We start from the raw sequence: 26083 nt of genomic DNA, 5'->3' as shown, positions 1-26083 counted from the left end.
AAAGTGTCTCTTATGTAATATGCTGCTTTCTTTACTGACATACAAACATTTTTTGTAACATTTCATTTTGTGCTGGAAAACTATTGTTTGGAAATCTAAAATGTTTTTGTACTTGATAATGTAGAAGTAAAAAATAAAATAAAAAGAAAGTTTATACTAAAAAAAAATAGGGTTTTGCACAGTGCTGTGTATGTAAATCTGTTCCTACACAAATGTGAGATGAATAGGAGGCTAGAAAAGCAGCACTATTCCCACGAGGAAGTGCACTTACAGTCCAAAGGCTCAGAGTTTGAAAGGTGCTTTTTAAACTGCTCGTTCAAGTCCTTGCTGACACCGATGTCCTGGAACATACGCTGTAGTTTGGAGGTGTACTCAAAACCACATGCTTGCTGCAGAGAAAAGACCGTCCCAGATCCACATTACATCAAAATAGTCAAGCTGTAAGTGTGTACAGCACTTCTTATTTTCATAAACATGAATGCAAGCAGATGTCCTTGAAAGTATGTCATTAAATATAATCATTTAATCTGATTAAAGTTAGATAAATGAGCTCTCAACAAAATCTTTAACCTAGAAGCTTTTAAGTTTGCTATAATACAAACCTTTAATTTGGAGATCATACTGGCCTCGGCATCATCACTGGCACTGTTCTGGTGAACCAGCCTCTTAGCCAGCATTTTGGCATAGAATTTCTGGAAAACATCCTTATCTTCAATGTATTTGAAAACCACCATCTGTAAAAGGAAGCAATCATCTGAAATGGATTTTTAACACCACAACAAACATCGGGATTGAGGCATTTCTACAAAACACAATATTTATCATGATATATAGGCTTGTTCATAGACTGCCAACAATATAGTAGTGTTGCATTAAAAAAACTTTGATGCTATATTTAATGTCAAAAATACAAAAATACATTTTTTTTCTATTTAAAAATATAATTTTCATTTTAAAGTTTTAATTTTTAAATTTTAATATCAAATCAGCTGATTCCAGTCTGTAATTTAATTTCTTAAAAAAAAATTAACAAGATGTCATGGCACAACATCTCAGAAAAGTATTATGACATAATTCATCAATATTATATCGTCATATTACCCAGCCCTAGCTGCAAGACCCATAAGACAGTTAGACAGGAGTGAGATTTATTTATTTATTTTCTTTTTTACACTCATGTGTGGGAGTGGGCTGTCAGATATGAAGCTCACATTCAGTGAAACTGCACCAAAAGTCTTATTTTAAACAATGAAATACCTAACTTTAGACAGTTGTGCCACTTCGTTGTTCAAAGATTCATGTTTTAGCGCACGTGAGACTCACCACTTGGTTGAGCGTGTCCTCCAGCTCCGCCTCCTCAGGGTTCTTTGAGCTAAATAACAGAACAACAGTAACTTTTAAAACATCAGAGCACACACACCTACCACCACAAATTTATTCTCCTCAAAGCAGCATATTCATACTAAAGTGTACAAATATTTTGGGTAGAAGGGAAAGGTTTAGGGGGGAAAATAGAGATGAATTGCATCCCAGCAGTTTAAACTAAAAATTGCAAAGTGCTTTACAGCCCACTTTATATAACATACTGTAGGACAGATATTGCAATGCAGAGATTCTCAAACTTTTCTCAAACCAGGAACTCCTTCAGCTCTAAATTAAATTCCATGTACTCCCCCTCAGTACAGATTTATAATATAAATATAATCCACCTGTTCAAACTTCATTATTCAAATGTGTGCGATAATATTTTGGTTATTAAGTTAACACCAACACAGCACATTATTTACAGTTCTACTTGTTGTTATTGAGTTTTGGACAAATAGGCTAATAAACATAAGAAATCAATAATAAATATAATAACTTTGAAAATGGCGGGTTGTGATTTCCATTACTGTAATAAAAAAAAAAATCCCCTCACAGGATCCCTCAGCCCTGCTTTGGCTGTTTCCCCACTTGGTAGCTCACTACAGTAATTCTAAAGAGAATACTAATACAGGCAAGTATTCACCTCTTCTTCAGTAAGGAGTCACAGTATCTGGCCAGCAGTTCTGGAGATTTGCTGGAGGACTGAGCCATCTTTGTAATGGCGTTATTGTTGATGAATCTCCCACAGGCCTGCAGAAAGGAACAAATTTTAACTTGAAGCAAACTGTTCAAAACCCATAAAGCCAAACTAAAACATGACAAAATACAGAATACAAACCTTATCAAGAGCAGCCACGAAGCCTGCGTCGTTATTAAACGCCGACATCACCAATGCATTGTACTTCTTGTGCACATCCAATATTGTTTGTACATACATTTTAGGATCCTGCAATTAAAATAACGTATTTCAGTGAACTTTTATAATTGGAAACAAATGGCTTCCGTTTCACAAAAGGCAGGATGTTAGTGTTGGTGTGAGGAGGCTGTAATTATCTATGCCATTTCAGAAGGATGTGATTTACAGTGCCTTGTAGTAATTTACACTACCCACCCCTCTTGAACTTTTCCACATGTTGTAGCATTACAACCTAGAACTGAAATTGTTGCTTGTGTGACTAATCCCATCTTTACCCATCTTTTCACTGACTTTTGAATGGCCTAATCTAGTCCTCCTGGTTGTGATAGACTGATGGACTTAATGGTGCTCTGAGGGATGTTCAAAGCTTGAATCTTTTAATAAACAAACCCTGATTTAGATTTTTCTAGAACAGGTCCCAGACTTGTTTTGATAGATCCTTGGTGTTCATGATGCTTTGGTTTAAGTATGTTATCTAATTATTATTATTATGGGCAAATTTGTGTAGATCCACGACATATAACCCAATTAAGTTCATTTCAGTTCCAGGTTGTGACACTAGGTTCCTACAATGTGGGAAAGGGGGGTAAATACTTATGCAAGCCATTGTAATCTTATTCTGTCCACATATAATTATTTCAGTACACATGCTGGTGAGAGCCAACCATTACTATACTCACCTACCAAGCTAAGGATCTGTTACTCTAAGGCGATAACCATAAATCCTTATATCTTTATGCCGCTGACTTGCCCTGCTGTAAAACTGTGCAATGATTGCTCAACTGTTAGCTCTGTCACCTGATTAATCAAAGATACAAATATTTTTATGCTGCCAGACAGATCAGGCCTCAGTAAATGGTGTCATGCAGAAACCATTCAAAATGTTCTGAAACAAATCTTGGTTTTATTCTGACTTTGCTGTCTTACATTGAGAGCTGAGTCCCCGCACTTCTCAATGGCTGCCAGGCCTTGGTTGTGGATGTGCGTCTCCAAGAGTTTCTTCAACTCCCCTAAACCGTCCGTGATGCGTGAGACAAGGTTGTACATTCGGCCCAGATCTGCAGTGCAGGGGATAAAATATTTCAAATATAAGTATAAATTTTGTTATGTGAAGTACACAAAGTTTCCAAGGAAGAAAGAGGACAGATACAGCCAGGTCCATTCATATTTGGACCATAACCAACCAGACAAACTAACAATCATAAGTTAAATTGTCATTTTTAATGCTTCCTTTGCAGTCAATGACTTCATAAAGTCTGGAACTCCTAGACAACACCAGATGCTGGGTTTCTTCCCTGTTGATGGTCTGCCAAGCCTTTACTGCAGCTGTCCTCAGCTCCTGCTTGGTCTTGGGGCATTTTGCCTTGAATTTTCCAGCAAGTGAAATACATATACAGATACAGTTTAGGTGATTGACTTGGCCATTGCGGAACATTCTACTTCTTTGTCTTAAAAAAAGTCTTGGGATGCTTTCAAAGTGCGCTTAGAGTCACTGTCCATCTCCACCATAAGCACCTTCCAGTTGAGTTAAGAAGCATTTGGCTGAATCCGAGCAGATAAAATATCTCTATACACTTCAGGCTTTGACTCAGATACGCCTGCCTCCTGGAGGGTGTTCTTGATCTGGACAACAGTTGTGAATGGGTTTTTCTTCACCAGGGAAAGAACATCATCTGTCATCCATCACATTTGTTTTGTGTGGTCTTGTGGGCCTTTTGGTGTACCTGAGCTCACCAGTGTGTTCTGTCTTTTTAAAAATGTACCAAATAAGTGATTTGGTATCTGTCTGATGGGTTTGTTTTCAGCTTAATGATGGCTTGTTACACTGGCTCTTTGGACTTCACACTGAAAGTTAACAGCAACAGATTCCAAATGCAAATGCCACACTGGAAATCAGCTCTAGACCTTATCTGCTTACTTGTAAGTGAAATAATGAGGGAATAACACACACCTGGCCATGGAACAGCTGAGCAACCAACTGTCCAATAAAATAAAATGCGATGTTATTTCTAAACCATTCATCCTACTTGGGTGGAAATACCCTTAAATAAAAAATAAAAGTCTGCATTTTGATTCATTATTTCATTATTTATTATATTCAATATTCATAATATTCATTATTTAATTTCTATGTCAAAATACTGTGGTAGACAGCTAAAATAACCATAACTTTGTCAAATAGATTCCAACTACAGATCCAAGCACTTTGTGTACTTTGCTTAACGTTATGTATAATTATTGTGGATGTAGTAAAACTTAAGTAGAGTCCAAAGTTTCCAGAAGAAACAGTACATTTTGGATAAACATCCATCATCAGCACAGTGCTTCTAAAGGCACAAGTACACTTCACGTTCACCACGCGTATGTGCGTGCGTGAGTGGCACCATTCACATACTCGCTTGCGTATCTTCTGTATATTTGGAGGATTAAAAGCAGCATCCACTAGATGGCACATCAGAAGGCCATCTCAGGCCATCTGGTTTCCAAGTCTAACGTTTAGTGAGTTAATGCGTAGTAATGTTAAACACACTGACAAGCGCAGTTTCTCTTTAAAACTTTCTGCAGTCTGCGTGATTGTCAGTGGGCTACGTCTCAAATCGAAAACTCTGACCTCGCATTTAAAATTATTTACTAATCTAGAAAATCCAGAAGACTTAAAACAGGCCTTTCGGTGGGTTAACAGGTTTACACTGTAGACTTACTGGAACAGGAAAATCGTTAGTATTAATTAGTTAGTACTAATCGTTAATATTAGTACTCAATAACAGTCTAGAATAGTACACAGGAATGTGATTTGAGACACAATGTTGGTTTATTTGTTCAGTTTGGGACACGCTGTCACATGGTGCCTCCACAATGTATTTTCGGTATCAATGGTATTTCACCATGCAGGATACATGCGGCAGCCATCTTGCATACACGTAGTTAAAAGCAATTATATATCAACCTTAAGGCTGGAGGAGGTGAAACTCACTACATACAGACTTTATCCAATGTATATATTATATACTACATATAGGTATAGGTTTAAAAAAATGTACATACCTATCAATATACTCTTCTTAATACGTACTGACTTGTGTTTGGAGTAAAAACTAAACATTGATGTCACTAGAAGGAGGAAAAATATTTAATTAAATTTAAGAGACTGTTCACCTTCGTTCTTGTCAGCATCCAGAAGGTTCTGGAACTCTGTGTGGAAAATCTCCAGGTGTTTCTCTATGAGAACCTGTTCACACTTGCGAGCCAGCTCGTCTTGTGTGCTCTCATGAAGGTAAACCTGAACCCGCCGCTGCTCCTCTAACAGCCGTGCTTCTGCCTGCATACACACACGCACACACACCCCCACACAGAAAAAATACATTAAATCCAGCTCCATCTGCTGTGTGGTGACAACGTCAGGCTGACACACGTTTTAAATACTGATTTTGTTCTTGGGTTTAATATGGAGTACAATGTCTGAATTCAACATCTCTCATATTTCAATAAAGCCAGCAATTTCAGTGGTTTACCATTTTGACAAATGTTAACATTTCGTATTTTTATTTTGACTCTGTATGCTGACTTTAATCATTTTACTGTACATTTTAAATGACACATATATATTTCCCTGCATACAAAAAAGTAAATAAATTGCAGGAGAGAAACAGGCTCTCACTCAAAGACGCAAATTCCAGTAGGGTCGCTGATAACCCACCTTTTTCATGTATTCAGTTACAGGGTTTTGTTGGAGGAACTCTGTGCTTTCCCTTGTGTAGAAGCGTTCTGTATCAGCCAAGAACTGGCTCTCAAAGTACTCTTTGTATACAGATAATGTGGGTCCTTTAGCAAAGGCATCGTCCTCATTCAGGCCCAGTTCAACTGTGAAACACAAACACAAGTGTAATGCATTATATGGCATGTGCTGTGACTTACAGAGCAAAGTGATGTATGCAATCTTTTTTTTAAGGGAGGGCTACAATCTAATACCTCTCAACAATGAAACTCAACAGTGAACAATTGTTTGGGTTGAGCACTGCATTACATCACAAGATTTCACTGATGGAATAATAAGAATGATGTATCGCAAACTGTAACACACAATTAAACGTAGATAGGCAGCTGCATTCAATTTTTTAAAGTGTTAAGTTTGTTATCTTATCTTAATGCCCTACTGGGTTCACGCCAAAATCTCACATCTAGGGGGTGTATGACTCTGTGTAATCACCTGACATGACTAGGATGCATGAATTTACAGTCTGGGCTAGAAGGAAATCAGCCCCAGACTCCCATTTTCCTACCTTTTTGTGTATTTTTCTTACAACCATTGGATGTGTTATTGCACTTGTCCAATATAATCTACTGCAGGACATTTGTAAACAGCAAATAATCTGATGTGGAAGCCATAAATTATGTTTTTTTTTTCTAGACCAATTATACCAGATTTTTTCTAAGAATGTGTCTTATGGCCTGGAGCAACTTACTTTCTGAAAAATATGGTAACTGCATTTGCATATGTATTACCTGGGAATGCATTTCTTCAATTACATAAGTATTAGCTTTTTTTTTTTCAGAAAATGAATAAAAACTCTCCAGCTGAAACCCACCATATGACTGTACAACTCCACTGATCAGCCTGGTGTTAATAGTCTCGCCGTTTCTTTCTCTCTCAATGAGTTTCAGTACTGCATTCGTCACCTTGTGTGAGGAGAGGTGATAGATGGCAAAAACAGCACAAACACAAACTGCACTTTAGATATAGCAATATATATAAAAAAAAAACAGCAATGTATTAAAAGAAGTCTACAAAGATGGCACACCTGTTTATTTAGAGGTCTGAATAAACACTCTCTCCATGTCACCAAGGCAAGCTGGAGAAGGAAATTAAAATGATTGATTTATAAAAGTCAGTGATTTCCATGATACAGCGTGATGACATATAATGTCTTGGGGATATCTGAATAAGTTTCTTAGTTACATGATTCCTAGTTTCAGCTAGGAAAAAAAACATTTGTTTCCACCCACAAACCAGCAACACATTTTAATGATAGATGCCAAAAAAGTGTTTTTTTTTTTTTTTTTAAAAAGGAGTGCCAAAATGGTACAAAAGTGGTAAGTTTTGACAAAAGGAACATGGTCATATGTATAAATTTTATGTTTTTGTTGCTACCAGAAAAACATCTGGATAATGCACTTCCACAAGTGACAACCTGAGCATGACCTCTGCAGTGTGCTACCTTCTGATGTGAATGCAGGGTGTGTCAGTTGTAGCTGTAATAGACAAATGAACATCTTACCGAATAGATTTCATAAATTCCTTTCCGCCCCTCGTCACACTCCCGGCGTACCCAGTGTCTGTTGAGGTAGGCGCAAATCCCATTTAACACTTTACTGGAGAAGCGGTAGTCCTCCCACTGCTGCGTGTAAAACTTCAGAACGCTTTCGTCCATCAGATCTTCCCCATCCTACCACACACAAACACACGGCACCAAAAGAGCATGAAGATGAGACACTGAGCATGTAAATATAAGTTTAGTAAAAATATTCTGTTCACAAATTTACAAACCAAGACTGTCTTTTCTTTATATAAAAATTATTAGTCACATAAACAACAGTAATGGAAAGCTCTTTCAATGCTTGGGGCTACAGGGCTGGCATGAACAGCACCTTTCTGCTTCACATTTACCAACACTATTATTTATAGCATTATATATTATACAATTATATAAAGTCCTCTCTGTAACATAACTATGATTGCGTGCTTGATCCAGTGCTTTTTCCGTTCTGATAAGGAAACGGTAATAGACAAAAGTGTAGCCTACAGCCTACTATATGATTATACATACAGTGTTTGTTTAAAATGTATTTAGGTTTGATTTACAGGTCACATAAGCTATAGCTAGCTACCTGTACTAGCGACACACACTCACCAGACACACCAGTTAGCTCTGCTACTTCCTTCCAAGCTTCATTTTCCTTTATAATGTCTCTATACACATTTATTGAGAAGTCACAGGATAAGATGAAAGCATATTTATAATGTCGGACCACACAGGATTAGGATTGGTCCGAGGAATCATCTGAGCCAATGGTTTGGAAATGTCACTTTATTGCGTCATACCGCGTCATTCTATTTGCATAGAACTGAGAAAATCTCAATTCAAATCTCAATTCGCTTGCCTTTGTTACTGAAATCGTAGCTCCATGTCATGCACAGAGATAGAAAATGAATAGACATCTGTCGCTTTGTCCCTCGCTAGTGTGATCATAGGGTTAAGACTAGTACTTTACCTTCAGAAGATTTGTTAAATAGCTCTTTAGAAACTCCTTCAGTCTTTTGTAAAGTTCAAGCCCAACAAACTGTGCTCCCCCTGGAGTGGGGGACTTCTTGGAGGGTTTGGTGGGGGGAATGCCTGCACCCCTTGCCTGGTTTGACTGATGGACACTGGTACAGTAATTGTAAACATGTCTGGCGACTAGGTTAAGGAAGTCACAGAGAAGATGGCTGAAAGATCTTCAAACTTTACTGGAAATGTCATCAATGGCATTTGTCCTAAAGCTTATGACTCCCTAATTTGTGTACATTTTCAACAACTGATTACAGTACAATAGAATATGATATAATACAATGTGGTTCAGTGTTGTGTTTTGAGAAGTGGGAGGACGGGGAGAGGCGTAGAGGTTATGCCCTCTTCACTGGTTATGCCACCTACCCATACAAATAAGGGCATTCTAACCAAGCTTTTTATTGTCTGTGAATCTATCTAAGGCTGTACTCTGATACCAAAATCACTACAGGAAGTAGTGCCTCTATACTGTTCTCGCACTTATTGTCTGTAAATCTGCTGTTGTATTTCTCTCAGTCGCAGAACCTGTCAGGCCTGTGAACATGTTGCATTATGGACTGAGGAGTTAAGGGAGGGTTACTGAAGATCCAGCTACAGTGAGAGATTATGGTATTCCTGGTATGTGTGGGTTTTAACTGATTTCCAAGTCTCAGATCTGCCGGTTTAGTAGAGAACCGTGTTCTCCCTAAAAACCATTTCTGTACTGTTTGTGTGATTTTGTGACAATCAGTGCTTAATCTCTAACAGCCCAAATGTAACAACAGCACTGTATTGCATTCTGAATCTGGACATGTTATTGTTTATGTTAGAATATACATCTAATTCTAAAATGAAATGAAGTAAAGTAAAATTAAATCAAATTAAAATGGAAAGCCTCTCAAGTTTGAAGGTGTGTCCCAGATACTGCTGTTTTCAACTTGAGAGATTCCTGGAATACACACAGTGACAACAGCAGTATTTAGGGGCACACCATCACAGTATATCATCATTTCACAACATGTGATGTGGTGTGCGTGATGGTATTTGTGGCACGAAGTATATTTCCTTCGTTGGATCTCATGTAGGATACGTGTAGAGCTCCATGTAGCGGGACCTGGCCATGCTCTGTCGCGTATACACCTGTTGAATCCCTGCCCGCAGGTCATCCCAGATCTGGTCCAGCCCAATCTGTTTGAGCCCGTGTGGGTTCTGGGGCCTGTTGGACGACATTGTCTCGTCACTGGCCTGCTTATCTTCACTCCTTTCTGCCTTCCACTTAGAAAATGTCAGTGTTTCACAAACACTCCATGGTGGCCAGTTCAGATACGCGTGCTGAGTTCACCAGCTTCACCATGTGACCTTTAGAGAAAGCAACACACAAAAGTTAAAAACCTGTCGATTGTTTTACAAAATAATTCTGATCAGAAGCAAGACACTAAAATTGTACAGCCGTTCCACTAGCATGATACTTTGGCTGATAATTAGTTACATACATTACGATATTCATCAGGCACTAACGTTGCTCAATTGCTGTTCCACTCAGTGAACTACAAGTTCCACATCTCAGTAAACATACTCCTCATGTTTTTTTATTGCTACATCTTTCTGAAAATACATTCACATGCACAATTTCAGGAACGTTACTGTTTCCATGCCGTCCCCTGATATAGTGTGAACCTCCATGTTTAGTCTTCCAAGTAAATAAGAGCAGCTGGAGTTTTATCCACTACGCTTGGTGATGTGTAAACCCTCTGACTATTAATAGCTTCATCTACGCTTCTCATGTTTACAGGCAGCTGACAGAAGCTGCAATAAAGTCACACTCTGGTGATTGTAAACCTGGATAAATGAACTCACACTAAAACTTTTATACAGAAAAAAGGGAACTAGAAAAACAACGGCTTCAATACACATACTATGGCTTTACCTAAAATGTTTTACCAAGGCTTCAAGTATTCAAGAGCGTCACTGTCAAGACCAGAACTAGTGTTCAAGACCGAATGTTAAGGGGGTCACGGATAAGTCAAGATCGAGTCTAAATGAAAGTCATCAAAAAATCTTTTTTTAAGGATATTTCAATTTTTTTATATTATAGACCAAATTCTCTTGAGAATTACCTAGAATCCTGTAGAATCATTCTTTACAATAGATCTAGGCATATAATTGTTACCACTATACTAATACTAATACTATACTAATTAGTATTATTGGGCACATGCAAGTGACTAATACTTGGTCAAGAAAAATGTGGCTCTTGTCACAAAAAAAAGATGTTCATACTCCAAATCTGTTTAATACAAATAAAAAATAAATTTTAATATTTTACTGCATGATTTGAGAATTTGTAGTTATGCCAGAGATTACACTAGGATTTGTTTTAAAATGATCATGTCACCTTTGCAAAAACATGATCAATAAAACAGCACAGTCCCATTCTTTACTAAATGAAACAAACTACAAAACAAAAATGGATCGTTAGTTAAAAAAAGATTTTCTATCAGCCAATGTCATCAACTGTTCTTATTTAATTAGGCTTCTCAACTAGCTCACTTCATTCGTGTATTGCACCAATTATCAGGGTATGTTTTCTAATAGTAGGAATTATTTCTTGTCAAATTTTGTGCAAACAAAAAGAAAAGACAACATGAACATTAGCTCGTCACTGAGACCAAGAGCATATTTAGTGAGACCAATGCCCAAGACCAAGTACAAATGACAGTAAGCCTGAGACCAAGGCTTCTGTCCAAGTCATTTTTAAATGAGTCGATTCTACACTCTGACTGGTGCAAGATGCTGAAGGCAGCATGGCAATTTCCACCGTGAAAGCTGTGCCATCGTTATGATGACACTTTTTCTGTCAGTGAGTATGGATGGGATGACAGGTCATTGCAGGGTACCATGCACAAACACATTCACACCTGGGGCAATTTCTCTTAGCCAACCCACCTATGTTTTCGGGAGGTGGGAGGAAAACTGAGAACTTGGAGGAAACCCATGTGGACATGAGAAGAACATGCACAGACATTCCACACAGTCAGTAACCCCATCTTAGGATCAAACCCAGGACCCTGGCGCTGTGAGGTGGCAATGTTAATTAATCTGAATTATTTATAATTACAAAATTATTCATTAAAATAATTTTGTATTATATAGGCATTTCAAGTTCTTACTCAGTTTTTGCTCTCTAGATAGTGTCCTTTCAGCACAAAATATGACCGAAACAAACAAAAAAAAAGTGAACATGACCAAAGACCAATGCTATGCTTTTAACTGCCTTTTGCTATTTTGTGTATTATATATATATAAATACACGTCCCAAAGTGTTTTATTTCTCATATACCATAGCATTTTGTCTTTTTAGTTATTAAAGAAAGACATGTCATACTTATCCATTTTATCCATTTACTGTATAGTTATAATGCAATGGTGTGGAATGTCTATTAAACAAGTTAGTTCTTGTTATCACGTCATAGCAGCTATAAACAGTCGTTCCTTAACCAGCTGCTCTTTTTCTCTCTATTGACGTTCTGACCAATTTGAATTGAGAATTCAACAGCACTGTGGTATAATATAAAATAAGCTATTTGCCTATTATTATTATTTTTTATTTTGTGGCAAGGAAAATCAATTTGTGAATTAAAGCAGCATTTTACTAATCACCTCACAACCTTCAGATAACTCCCAATTTCACAGGTCCTGTAAAGTGATGAGAAACAGACACAGGTACTCAGTTTGGGTATATCTAGCTCTGGATTCAGGTTTAATAACCGCACTGTCTGGTGGAAAAGTGCTGTCCCTGATAGAAAAAAAAAAAAACAATAAAAACCCTCATAGAATTTGTAATGGTTATAATGGGAAAATTTATTGGTTTTAATGGAAACTGTAATGGTCCCTGTGGCTTTCTACTAGTAATTTGTTGCCTTCTATTGGTGGCATGTTATGTTTAGTGGATACCATTAAGGACCAATAATAGTAATGGTAATGCTTTTAATGGTTAGCTGATGGTTTGTAATGGTATTTGTAGTGGAAACCATTAAAAATCTCTCTCTCTCTCTCTCTCTCTCTCTCTCTCTCTGTCAAGCTACACTTGCTACTCCTGAGATACCAGTGATCCTGACCCCTTCTGCTCTCAGGATCTGCCTGATCCATCCTGATGCCCTACTTCAGTTGGAAATCACTCGCTGAGGACGGCCCCACATGGACAGCCTAAAGCTCAGTGAGATTACTGAGGATGGTACCACATAGAAACCATGCAGATGGCTTTGGACCACAATTCATATGAACAGTTATGCTATGATGGCTTAGGACTACGATTGCCATGCTAGCTTTAGGACTGCAATTCCCATGAACAGTTTTGCACTCAAGTCTCCATCAATGAACAGTGGATAAGTTCAACAAAACAGACTTCATGTGAAAACTGTAATGAATTTCCTGGTTACACAATTTCACTATTTATCCATGTAGTACACAGTTATAGAAGGGATTTATTTATATTAATTTATTTAGATTATATTATATTTATTTCTAATTGCACTATCCGGAGTCACCCAGATGATGATGGGTTCCCTACTGAGTCTGGCTCCTCTCAAGTTTTCTTCCTCATGTCTTCTCAGGGTGTTTTTCTTTGCCACCGTCGCTTCTGGCTTGCTCATTAGGGATATAGTTATACATTTAAAATTTATATCCTGAACGTATTTATTTCAGTAAAGCTGCATTGTGACAATGTCTAGTGTTTGAACTGAAGAATTCCTGTGATGGTTTCAGCGAGGGTAAGTGACCTGTATCATCATTTATGGGTACACGCCTGTGGGGTTAGTCAGTCTCAGACCTGTGAGTCTAATATATCAGGTGTTTCACTCCACCACTTCCTGCCTAAAATCCTGATTTCAGCTCTGATAAACAGCTCCCAAGTCCAATATACAGGAGTCCAGTAGAGCTGTCTATAGGGTTGATGGAAACTGAATTCAGGTTACCATTTACCTGTATGCTTTACAACAGACCACAAGGGTTTACTGTTCATAATAGCCTTAAAGCTGAAATGAACACTTCTACCAACAAACTACAAAAAAAAACTTCAACTAAGCTAGCTAGGATAGGAAGATATTGAATTAAGGTAAGCTTCATTTCAAAATTAGCCACATTTTGGCTAACCTAAGGCAAGGTTTATACTGTAAAACTTGATGTTTGTTATTTTCTTCGTGAAACGCATTCAGTCAAACAGTACTATCACAATCTTAGCTTTACATCTCCATTTTTTTTTTCACTCGTCTTCCGGGAAATCCCGTTTGCGGCACTATGATTGGCTGGTAGTCCATACACACAAGTCCTGCTCCAATTGGACACTGTCACTGCGATTATGAAGATGATGCAGTAGCCAATCATATTACAGGAGGCGGGATTTTTAGGAAAATACCACGAAAATATCGCACCTCATATTTAGCCATTAGCTTTATTATAGCGTTATGTGGTTGACAGCTAGAGTCAATGCGCGACATTTTTTGGTAAGTCAATACGACCTGCTCACAGGAAAAAAAAAAAAAGTTGGCAAAATAAACTTGTCTCACTTAGCTACATTATGAGCTAGCCAAAACCTTAGCTTGCTAACTGGCTAACTATCAAATTACGTTCTCTTGAACGGCAACAGCTAACCAGTCACCACACAGCTAAAAATATTAACAACACTTCCAGCAGGATCACCACGATGACCGTTTTATTAGAAATAATGCCTAAAATAAAAACAATAGCTAAGTTTATGAATAGCTACTAGACTCAAATAGGTCAGTAGACACGCTAAGCTAACTAATACGTAGTTAGTGATAATGTTGCTAAAAACGGCCTCATATTCAATGCGTCAACACAAAGCTAGACTGGCAACTAGACTGCCGAAGAAGCGATATTTATCAAAAAATGACCAACTATTGATAAATTATGATGCAGTTTTTGGTCTGACAATTTAACAGACCCTTTAAAAATGGTAAAACTTACCATTGTGCAAGCAGCTCAACTAGCTCCTCTTAGCTCCTCTGCCGCCCTTTAGCTTCACTGAGGCAGCGAGCAGAGCTCTCAAACACTCACACTCTCACACACACACACTCCCCTAGTGTCCATGTCCTCAAACCTGCCAATATTAACATTACACATAAAAGTGTTACAGAGTTTAACAGAGTAATTCTGAAAAATTGTTAGCACACACCTGGGAAACTAGCAACCTGTTTTCTGTTTTATATGAAAGACAGACAGAGAGATAGTTTACATCCCCTATGGTTTCTTGGCTTTAACAAGGAAAATGTATTTCTGTTGTACAATTTACCTACAAAATATAGAATTCAAAGATTTAAAAAATGTTCTAAGAAAAACATGAGACACGTCAACAGAACAATGTTTTACAAAGAAGTTATGACCTCATAGTCTTCAAAATTGATCTACAGTTATTATTACAGTATGTATATCAGGCGAGTTAGGGTAGATCAGAGATTGGAGTTAAGACATTCATTTGTTCATTTATTTGTTCGGTTGTTTGTTTGTTCGTTCATTCATTCATCTTCAGTAACTGCTTTATCTCTGGAACACTGAGTGGGAGGAGGAAATACACCCCGGATGGGTCACCAGTCTATCGTGTGTTATCAGTGTTATTATTCTCGCCAAATATTAATTGTAGTTTGCGTGTAAGACGAAACATGAAACAAAACAGACAAAAAAGAAGTTATGCTATGACTCTCTCTATAGAAGGGAGTTATTACACATGCCAGGAAAGTTAATGTACAAGGCTGGAGTTTTGCATTTATTATGTGAGGTAATCACACTTGGGTAGCAATGTTTTAGACATCTTTAGGCGGACTGACTAACAGATGTTTGTTAAACTGGCTTCTTACCCAAGATGATCTTTGCAGGAAGATAGCCTAGGCAAGATTAGAGGGCAAATAAAAATGTTTCCATGTTGTTTTGGTGAAATATATTTATGATTTCTTAATGTTGAGGTTCAATCAAAGCATGTTATAGGCAAAACCTGTCCATCAATTTTCTGTACCGCTTGTCATACTTGTCCAGGGGACTCGGGGCACAAGGCAGGGGACATCCTGGACGGGGTGCCAACCCATCGCAGGGCACAATCACACACACACTCGCACACATATTCACACACTACGGACAATTTAGAGATGCCAGTCAGCCTACAGTGCATGTCTCTGGACTGGGAAGAAAACCGGAGAACCCAGAAGAAACCCCCAAAGCACGAGGAGAGCATGCAAACTCCGTGCACACATGGCGGAGGCGGGAAGCAGACCCCTTACCCTGGAGGTGCGAGGGAAGGGTGCTAACCACTATTATTATCGGCTATTTTCCAGCCTTCACCCACAATGACATGTGACAGGTGTTCTTAGGCCACCAAGGCCAAAGGATGCCTTTATCGCACATTGTATGCTGCCAACTGTTAAATACAGCAGGGGATCCATAATTGCTTGGGCAGCCATCTCATGGAAATCGGTGGGTCCAGTGATTGCTTTGCATGGTCATATATCGACCAACACATAAGAAGCAATTTTACAGGATACACCTGATGCTGCAAACACTCTTTCTTGATGATGTTTACATATTCTAGGGTGATAATGCCCCCCAGTGATAATGCCCCCATATATTCTGCTCAAATTATTCAAGAATGGTTTGACGAACACCAGGACTTAGGCACCTTATGTGGCCTAATCAACAAATTTAATAATTTTCGGGAATTTCTGGTACACAGAAGTAGTTATTCACCTCCTTCATCCCTCAAAGAACTGGATGCTTTTCTTCTTGATATATACAGTACAGTACACTACTGACACAGACTCTACATTAGCAGCTTCAGTTACAGCCATAATGTCTCCCAGTGCATTCTCATAGACATTTATGTGAATCTTTGGTAAGTTAAGGTTATCAACATCTGTCTGATTTTTAACTATTCATTTGTTCTCTATTACAGATCACCCTAACAATCATGAAATATAAAAGCATAATTTGAGTTAATTTGGTCATTTAAGGATGCATGCATGAAATCTTGGTGAAAGTTGGTGATTTTCCTGTATGCTGTTGCTCTTACCACAAAGTGGCCATTAAGGACTGAAGAAGCGGAGTTAAAAAGCCTGTCCTGCATTTTAAACAGTTAAACTACAGAGTGCACACTTCTCTTGCCTGTAGGGGTGCATACTCCCCACAAGTGTTCATCTTATGGATGCAGTGTCTGGCTCGGGCATCCCTTGCCTGCCTGCACTGCGATGCTGATGCCAACACACATACTCATCAAGATCAGATATTGATCCTGTGTCATTGTATCTGAGCCAGACAGTGCAGACTAGACAGATTAGCAATCTGATTCACTTTCTAAGCAATTAACAACTTGATGGCAGACCAGATAAAATTGATGATTCAGGTACTGAGACTGCAGAACCTAGAGACTAATGGCCTTCAAATGGGCCTTCCTTATTTTCCAATGACTAGTCACTCACCCGGGTCCTCACTGGAGGAACACAAGGATTCTGGGTTTACACTCATGTCCGATAACTGCCAAGTTCACCTCCTGTTCGCCTACGCAATGTTTGTAAGTGGGTCTATGTCATCACACCCCTACGTGTTATAGATTTTAAAGGGTTGATCTGCACGTTTGGTAGAGTGGTCTGTGCTAACCACACTGTGCTTTTTTGCATAGCGCTGGTCTTGAAGAATTTCAGTATGCCGAAGTGCATGGATTTTAGTATATACACACGCATGGTGCCAAGTGTGGTTAGCACAGACCAGTCTACTGAACATGTGCAAATCAACCCTTTAAAATCTGTCACATGTAGAGGTGTGATGATATATTGGTATGACCATATGCCATGCTAAAATTGGCCACTCCGTAGCATGGCAAGTTTCCAAAAAAAATCCACAGCAAAGATGTAGGAAATAATCTTTATTTCTTCTCCATAAGAATATCCAAGCTTTATTTTTCTGTATTCTTTATTTTGCAGTTTATTATGTTACACGACAGGTTGGGAAGGAAGTAGTACTGAATATAAAAAAAAGTATTAGACTATTCATTCCTGACTTTTCAATACCATAATAAAGGATAAAAAATACACCCCGAAGACTAAATACAGGTCTGATATTCCACAGTAGTTTACATTGCAGTATGTGCAAGTTCACATACAGTGGCCATGCTGGCATCAAAACAATATTTAAAATGCATGAACAGTGAATACAGCCAGACACCATACAGATGGGTAAATATATCAAGTACGCAATAACACAAAACCCTTGATTCTAACTCTGTGCATAGTCATAAATAAATAAAATTAAAACCCTGTAGATTTTATTCATAGTAACCATACTTTTCTCTGACATACACGATCTGCTCCATCATCTCCATCATTCTGATTCACTTTGCCTCAGAACCAGATATTAAATATTATACATTACTATACAGAGAATAATATCAGTTCTCTGGTTGTATTATTTTTGCACTCCAAATATCAGCAGAGATAGATAGATTAAAACATGGCCATGATAGAATTTTATGTTAAGTCTAGGTATGTGCCAGTAGTAAATCCCCTTATAAAGTGTCCAACCATTTATCACGATTTATGATATTATACAGTTCTGTTTACTCATTTACTAGAATTTATTTATTTAAAGTAACATTTAAATGAGGCAGCATTTCCACAGAATATGCGTCTTGACAGGTGTTGCCTTTAGGACATCATCACTTCTAGTGCATTTAAAATTTGTTTAGTCCCAATTGCTCTCTTGCCTCTCAGCTGAGAATGACTGATAATTTAAAGTGCCCATGAAAATTATAACAGGCCTTATTTATCTGTCTTTTAGTAGAATTGTATGTAAATGTTTTTGTAGGCCAAACCAAACGTAAAACGATTTACAAAAGTTTCTATAATGCTGATTTTCATACTCACGTGCGTATGTTAATAAATGCCATGCACCCATAAACTACCAAGTGCATGCATTTAGCTGATTTACATTTACTGAAAGCCACGAAATCCATAATAGGGAAAGCTCACAGCAAACTGAAAAAACAAAATGAGGACTAAACGGTGAAAGAGCCCTTCCTATGCGTGGTTCCAGTAATGCAGCTCAGCCACTGCAGCATGTTGGCTACCATAGACACATACTAACGCATCCTCCTTTTATAGGGTGCCATTTCTTTTAATCTAACTGAATAACATGAATGACTTACTTGTCGGAATTTATGGATTCTTTTGGATTGCATTTTTTTCAAGTCATTAATATGAAATGACTCGCGCTATAAACTATATGGCAAAAAGTATACGGACACCTGACCATCACACCCATATGTGGCTCTTCCCCAAACTGTTAACACAAAGCTGGAAGCACACATCTAGAATGTCTCTGTATGCTGTAGTATTAAGATTTCCTTTCACTGGAACTAAAGAGGCCCAAACCTGTTCCAGCATGACAATGCCCCCGTGCAGAAAGAGAGCACCATGAAGACATGGTATACCAAGGCTGAACTCGAGTGTCCTGCACAGAGCCCTGGCCTCAGCCATACTGAAAAACTTTGGGATGAACTGGAATGCCAACTTTGTGCCAAGCATTCTCGCCTGACGTCAGTGCCCAATCTTTTGTGCTCTTGTGGCTGAATGAGCACAAATCCCTACAACCACGCTCCAAAATCTAAGGAAAAGCCTTCTGAGAAGAGTGGAGGCTGTTACAGCAGCAAAGGGGGGACAACTCAATATTAATGCCCCTGGTTTTGGAACCGTATGTTCAATGCTCAGCTGCTCAGCTGTCCACATACTTTTGGCCATATGGTCTATATGATTTGAAGCCGATCAAACAAGGTTCACATTACGGAGCTTTCTTATATGAAAGTTTAGAGTTTCGATAAACTTCCAGTTTATCAATCTGCTATTTGGCAAACAAAAATAAACCCCATTATAGTTAATAGTTGAATTTTCATCTTTGTAATGTCAATAACAGCAGAAAAAAAAAAATTCTACATAGTGCTTAAAGTAAATTTGTGGTTCACCAATGTAATTTTCATTGACAAGGTGACATTTAATTTCAGGTAGAGTTAAAAACATATTTATCAACTCTGATGAGTGTATGTTTAGGTAAGTAGGTAGGTATTAATTTTTTGGTATCAAATACGCAACGCTAATGGTGTTTATAAGATTACACTCACTCAGTGTTGATTTAACACATTTGCATGGTTTTTAATTTCAGATTAGCTGTGTACACAAAGTCAGGAGGTATCATTGGATAGGAGCCTTTTTCCGAACTAACTGGATTTTCATGCATACCACGTTTCTTGTGTAAATGTCAATACAAACAATTTACGTATACATTCTTTTGTATCCAGCTTGAGAAATGTGGCTGATTGAGTGTGTTGAACATTGTGATCATAAGCACATTCCTAGCTCTAACATCACTGCTTTCTGCACATATAACCCATCTCAGTAATTCACATCCAAACCAGACTGATGCACCAAGAGAAAATACACAGATGATAACTATGCCACCAATAAAACAATCTCATATATTTATACCTATGATTCATTTTCACCATTACTGTGATCTGTGGATATCTGTGTTATATACAGTGTAGAAAAACCATAGTCATCGATGTTTTTCATTTCCAATATGGCACCAAAACCCAATACTGTCTCTCATTTGATAACTGAGAAATGTTTGATGACTGAGCCTGTCCATAAGGTGTTGCTGAGAGAACCCTGAGAGGAAATGAGTAATGGCTCAGTGCTGGCCCACACTCACCACTTCCCCTAGCCCACATACTGACATAAAAGGAAAAAGATGGTGATAAATTGATCTAAATCTGAGACTAAGCTGGGTCACTTCTGACCCAAAATCATTGTACATACATTTGCCACATTACATACATTTGAGCCATTTTTAACCTAGATTGTAAATCCTGTTAAAAAGTAAATGTGTCTACGTACCGCTGGTAATTGCATTTTAATTTTAGCCCAGAATGCACTTAACATTGTCATAACTGGCCACTTTGAACCTAAACCCAACCATACTCAGCCTGGCAGCATCCACTATCTGGGAAAGCCATTTGCCATTATTTGCTTACATCTAATGACATGCCAGCAGTTTTTTCCTTCACCGGATGGAAAAGAATATGGCAATTATGGCCAGTTTCCTTGTGATTTTGGAGGGATTTCTGTAGTTGATTAATGAAAGTTAATCAACTTAAGTAAAGAAAAAAATAATTACTTAATAATTAGCAGTTCCTCCATTATTTTCAGAAAGAAGACACAACAACGTGCTCAAGTGGCTTTAACAGCAGTGGCACTAATAGCCAGTTTTTCTAAAATAAATCACAAACAAAGGATATTTTCTGTACAAAATTGTCAAGGCCACAGCTAAAGTAAATGTGTTAATAAACAAACAAAGAGCTGGTGAGCCTTCAGTAGTGAAATCCCATGGCAACGTCCACAGCCTAGACTACCCATCGAGAAGATTCCTAAAATTAGATATCAAGAAATACAACTGTCATTTTCAATTATCATCATCTGTGTATGTAAATGTTGCCACAATTATAGCCTATTTAGTAATCTACTGGAGTCTTAAGAATCTTCATTTTAAATTTTGGTCTTAAGAAGATAAAAGCCTTTATTTGTCACATATATATTACAGCACCATGAAATTCTTTTCTTCACCTATGGAAGCTGGTGTTAGAGCGCAGGGTCAGCCACGATACAGAGCGGGTTAAGGGGCTTTGCTCAAGGGCCTAACAGTGGCAGCTTGGAGGCACTGAGGCTTGAACCCCCTGCCTTCTGATAAGTAAGCCAGAGCCTTAACCACTGAGCTTAACTAGCTAGCTAGCTATAGTACACTGTAGATTTTTGAATGTACCTTATGTATTAACGTATTGTGACAGGTCATTCAGCCAGTTTAGTCATGTACGAGTCTTACATGAACTACATCTCACATAGCTACGTACAAAAATATGGACATTGGACATTTTTAGACGTTCATCCAACCTCTACGCAGGACGTGTAGTAAGGACCTTAAGTAAGGACCGTAGTTATTTAATTTTATCTTCATTAACGAGTAATATGGTTACAGCTCTCTCTCTCTGTCTCTTTGTGTATGTGTGTACTGTAGCTTATATTACTGATTGACATTAATTTCGTGAAAACAGTGTAGGCCAGTTATGTAGCACTGTAGTTGCCACTATTAGATTAATTAGCAAATAGGCAACACTATAAAGTTGCATTTTGTTCTATTTTCTATTAGAAAATTTTTTAAATGGATTTCCCTTTTAGCCCCATTAGATTTATACAATTCTATCAACATCAGATGGGTTTCAACCTCAATTACAACTGTGATTTAAAAAGATCATACAAAAGCACACTGTCCTTGGGCATTTTTGTGTATAAATGAGAATCAGGTCTCAAGCAGAAGGCACTGTGGATGAAGCCTTTTAGCCTTTTTAGCCTCATCACTTTAATCTCAGCCCATCAGAAAATAAGATCTGATTGTTAATGGATCTCCTTGTACAAGAGCACCACTGGATGTTCTTAATGCCTACTTTACTTTTTCTTTGTCTACTGACCTTAATATACATTTATTGATCTGATGCTTTACACCAAAGGAAAAACTGAGGTGATCATGTTGAAACAGAGATGAACAGTTGGGGGTTCAGGGTTTTGCTCAAGGCCTAAGCAGAATGTTATATATACAACAAAATAGTTGTGTGAGCAGGAGGTTTTTCTTTCATTCAGGCATGAGTGAGCAGTTAGCTATGAGGGGACAATCAACGACCATCTTCATTAACGTAAACCTGAATGCATTTACTGTGTTTGTTCATTCATCCTCAGTAACTGCCTGGTTAGGGTTCTAGTGGTTTAAACTAGGCTACTAGTTAAATTAACCAAATAAATTCAGTAGAATATACCTCTAGCAGGCACAAACAAATACAATAGCTGCATGAGTGGGATTAAACCACTCCCAAGTGGGGGTTGAAGCAGGAGTTCATTCCTCAAGACTTTTAAACGTGGCTCTGCAGAAGTTCTGTAATTCACTGAACAATGCATTAGATTAAATGTACTGGATAAGCAGCTAACAAAATATGGTTATTTGCTTACCTCCCATTATGCATTTGCTATAACGTGACAACCAAGCAGATGCTACTGATGGAAAAGTTGTATGTAACATGTGACATAATCATGGCACTGAACATGTTGCAAATGAATGTCGGCTAAATTCCATGTTCCTCCTTATAGCATTTGCGCTGCACACCTGATCAAAATATTTTTCGCTGCATCCTCCTTGAATGCTTCTCTGGTTTTGATTCTTGGCTTCTTGGTGCCGCCTTTGTTCCTCTTTTTTTTTGCCAGAGTTATCAGTCTATTCTACCTGTCTACACTATGCTTCCAGCAAAAGAAAATGAATTTTCATTCAATGATTATCTCTGCCACCCTAATCTACAAGACTTTTTTTATGAACAATGGCAATTCCAGGCAAACCAGGTTGCACTTTCACTTCTGGGAATGGGGGTTGATTTAATCCTATAATTTACTTCAAATATATCTAGTAATTTATTAGACATAATTGTGACATTTAGAGTTTGTGAGGGCCACCTGTAGAAAGCTACTTTCATGAATGTAAAATAGTTACATTAATACTATTAATACATTAATAATTACATTAATCATCTTAACATTTGGGGAATTATCCCAGCCCTCCCACTTTGAGGCATTTACAAAAAATTGTTTAAAATTTAAAGATGGAAGTAAATAAAAATGATTTATATGAATAACAACCAAACTTTTGACAAAATCAAAACGGCAAATCAGTGTCTTGTTTTGTTCACACAATTTACAATTAATTTATAAAAGACTTCTCAATCGTCCAACCACAACAGAGACGAGCCATCCTGTGCGTACAGTTCAGGTTCTCAGCTCGGTTCTGAGATCGCTCCCACTTTCTTGATGTTTAGTGAGAGTGTGTGTACGCTCCCCAGCAAATATGTCTTAGATAAACCACTCCTTTTTGTTTTCATCAATGGTTTCTGTAAAATTGGGCTCGGAGGCGATGATGGCCGTGTCAGCTGATTCGGAGCGTTTGGCCTCTTTGGACTCGTTGGTGTGATACGTCCCCTTGTGCCGGAACATGTAGCGTATCAGGAACAACAGAATGCACAGGATGGTGAAGATGACCACAGCAATGATGCCTAAATCAAGAACAGAGAATATGGAAACGTCCACAGAAATATTGCTGACGTAACTAACAGGTAAAACAGACACAAAACACATACAAAACACATATCATGCATTTGTTATGAAAAGGAGAAGTTATGCACACACAAACTCTAACAACAGCTCAGTACTTCATACCTCCGATTACTGCTGAATTCCTGTTCACCTCGTCTGGTATGACTATCTCTTCATTGAACGGGAAGTCAGCACCTACAGGAAGCATTATGTGCCATGCCTTGCATAAGTATTCACCCCCTTAAATTGTTTTTCACATTTTGTAATGTTATGACCTGGAACTGAAATGGACTTAATAGTATTGAATCTACACAAAATAGCCCATAATATTGAAGCGGGGAGAAAAATCTAATAAATTAGTCAGTGATTAAGTAACCCCTAAATTAATTTGTGTAATCAGTTGCCTTCAGAAATCACATAATTAGCTGAATGTAGTCTGCTTGCGGGGGGCACGGTGGCTTAGTGGTTAGCACTGTTGCCTTTCACCTCCGTGGTTGGGGGTTAGAATACCGCCTCCACCATATGTGAATGGAGTTTGCATGTTCTCCCCGTGCTTTGGGGGTTTCCTCAGGGCACTCCAGCTTCCTCCCCCAGTCCAAAGACTCCCCCAGTCCAAAGACAATGCCTGGCATTTCCAAATTGTCTGTAGAGTGTGAGTGTGTGTGCGTGATTGTGCCATGCGATGGGTTGGCACCCCGTGCAGGGTGTCCCCCGCCTTGTGCCCCGAGTCTCCTGGGATAGGCTCCAGGCTCCCCCCGCGACACTGTGTACGACAAGCGGTACAGAAGATGGATGAATGGATGGAGCCTGCTTGTGCACAGTAAAGGGTCACATGATCTTAATATATATATATCTAGTCATAGAAGACCCCAGAGTTTGTTAGAGAACATACCTAAACAAATAGCATCACGAAGACCAAGGAGCTATGAAAACAATTCCAGGACGAAGTTCTGGAAAAGAATCAATCAGGGATTGGTTATATAAAAAGTCCATGAAGTATATCCAGGGGGTCCATGATTTTAGTTTTTTTTCCCCCTGGTCACTTGAATGGAATGGGTTTAATCGAAAATCTCAATAACTCAAAAACAATTTGGCATATAAATAATGTCAATTTGGATCTGTTCTGTCCATGCAAAGTCGAGGAATAAAAAGCTCCAGTAAATAGCCAGAATATTATTGTACATATCTGTAATATCTGAATAGTTAATACAAATAAATCTGGGCTTTGCCTGTCTATGGAATTTGTTTTTACAGCTAAAGGGGTCCCTGTCTGCAGAAGTTTGAGAACCCCTGACTCATTAAATCAGTTATTAAAAATGGAAAGAAAATGGTACAAGCATGACTCTGCCTAAAGATGGCTGTCCACCAAAAGTCAGTGACCAGACAATGAGGGCATTATTCAGTTTTATGTTTTATTTTATTTTTTAATTTTTTAAAAAAAAAATTGTAACTAAATTTGCAAACTATATAAAACATTCTCCCCGCTTCAGTATCATGGGCTGTTTTGTTTAGATCCATGACATATAATCCCAATCCATCCATTTCTGTTCCAGGTTATAACACTGCAAAATATGGAAAACTTCAACGGTGTGTGTGTGTGTGCTGGGGGCGGGGGTTGTGAATATATATGAAAGGCACTGTTCATTATTAACATCTCATATACTTTGTATCACTGTGACTGTCACTAATGGATAATAGCAGTGAGTCATTCATCAGGGACTCACAAGGTGAAGGTGTTAACTTTCATAGCTTTGATTATAACTTTCATGCATTAGGGAAGAAATAAATATATAAATAAAGTGTAATAATGTCATTCAGAATACCTAAAAATTATATATCAGGCATTATAAACCATCACCATAAATCATCACAATAACAGTACAAAATCTCTCTGATACACACTTTAAGAATATTACTTAAGCAGAATGTATACATAGAACATACAGTGCATATATACAAAATAATAACACAAATAGCTGCTGTCTGTTCTTATTATGTGTAGGTAGTAATTCTACATCAGCCACGACATCCTTTACCTCCATCCAGGTGCCAGGGGTCGGTGGCAGCTGACATTGGGGAAATGGTGAGAGGTGATGAGCCACAGTTGGATTCAACCAGTTTGCCTTGGTGTGACACTGGCAGAGAGAGCTGGGGGCGAAGAGCTGCTTTCAGAGGAGCGATGCTGTTAAACTGCACTCGGGATAGGCAGCCTACAAAGCCAGGGGTGTTATACTTCTCTATCAGCACTGGGTCAATGGGACCAGTTT

The 26083-nt window shown here is 38.2% G+C and overlaps 2 protein-coding genes and 1 long non-coding RNA gene across 4 annotated transcripts in view; 1 reads left to right on the top strand and 2 right to left on the bottom strand.

Annotated features, from left to right (window-relative positions):
- cul1b (cullin 1b) overlaps positions 1 to 14707 on the bottom strand; it is a 21046-nt gene extending 6339 nt beyond the window's left edge. The window contains exons 1-14 of the mRNA XM_026938128.3: positions 14572 to 14707; positions 9677 to 9945; positions 8552 to 8729; positions 7558 to 7725; positions 7081 to 7131; positions 6868 to 6958; positions 5979 to 6142; positions 5438 to 5600; positions 3209 to 3339; positions 2204 to 2311; positions 2009 to 2115; positions 1324 to 1372; positions 603 to 734; positions 272 to 389 (exon numbers count right to left, since the gene is read on the bottom strand). Coding sequence (XP_026793929.1) covers positions 272 to 389; positions 603 to 734; positions 1324 to 1372; positions 2009 to 2115; positions 2204 to 2311; positions 3209 to 3339; positions 5438 to 5600; positions 5979 to 6142; positions 6868 to 6958; positions 7081 to 7131; positions 7558 to 7725; positions 8552 to 8729; positions 9677 to 9816 — 1600 coding nt within the window. The 5' untranslated portion in view covers positions 9817 to 9945; positions 14572 to 14707. The remainder of the gene's footprint in view (positions 1 to 271; positions 390 to 602; positions 735 to 1323; positions 1373 to 2008; positions 2116 to 2203; positions 2312 to 3208; positions 3340 to 5437; positions 5601 to 5978; positions 6143 to 6867; positions 6959 to 7080; positions 7132 to 7557; positions 7726 to 8551; positions 8730 to 9676; positions 9946 to 14571) is intronic.
- Positions 11287 to 25971, top strand: LOC117595777 (uncharacterized). 2 transcript variants are annotated; one of them, XR_008300759.1, is made up of 3 exons: positions 11287 to 14087; positions 23635 to 23836; positions 25863 to 25971. It is a non-coding gene; the product is annotated as an uncharacterized LOC117595777 (long non-coding RNA). The 2 variants fall into 2 exon arrangements; XR_004576954.2 differs by having other exon boundaries at positions 25819 to 25925.
- Positions 23323 to 26083, bottom strand: part of LOC113541231 (contactin-associated protein-like 2) — a 245380-nt gene continuing 242619 nt past the window's right edge. The window contains exons 22-24 of the mRNA XM_026938097.3: positions 25853 to 26083; positions 23940 to 24011; positions 23323 to 23776 (exon numbers count right to left, since the gene is read on the bottom strand). Of these exons, the coding sequence (XP_026793898.3) occupies positions 23577 to 23776; positions 23940 to 24011; positions 25853 to 26083 (503 nt within the window). The 3' untranslated portion in view covers positions 23323 to 23576. The remainder of the gene's footprint in view (positions 23777 to 23939; positions 24012 to 25852) is intronic.

This window comes from Pangasianodon hypophthalmus, chromosome 22, assembly GCF_027358585.1.
Source record: "Pangasianodon hypophthalmus isolate fPanHyp1 chromosome 22, fPanHyp1.pri, whole genome shotgun sequence".
Lineage (NCBI taxonomy): Eukaryota > Metazoa > Chordata > Actinopteri > Siluriformes > Pangasiidae > Pangasianodon > Pangasianodon hypophthalmus.
This window is presented reverse-complemented; position numbering and strand designations above follow the sequence as displayed.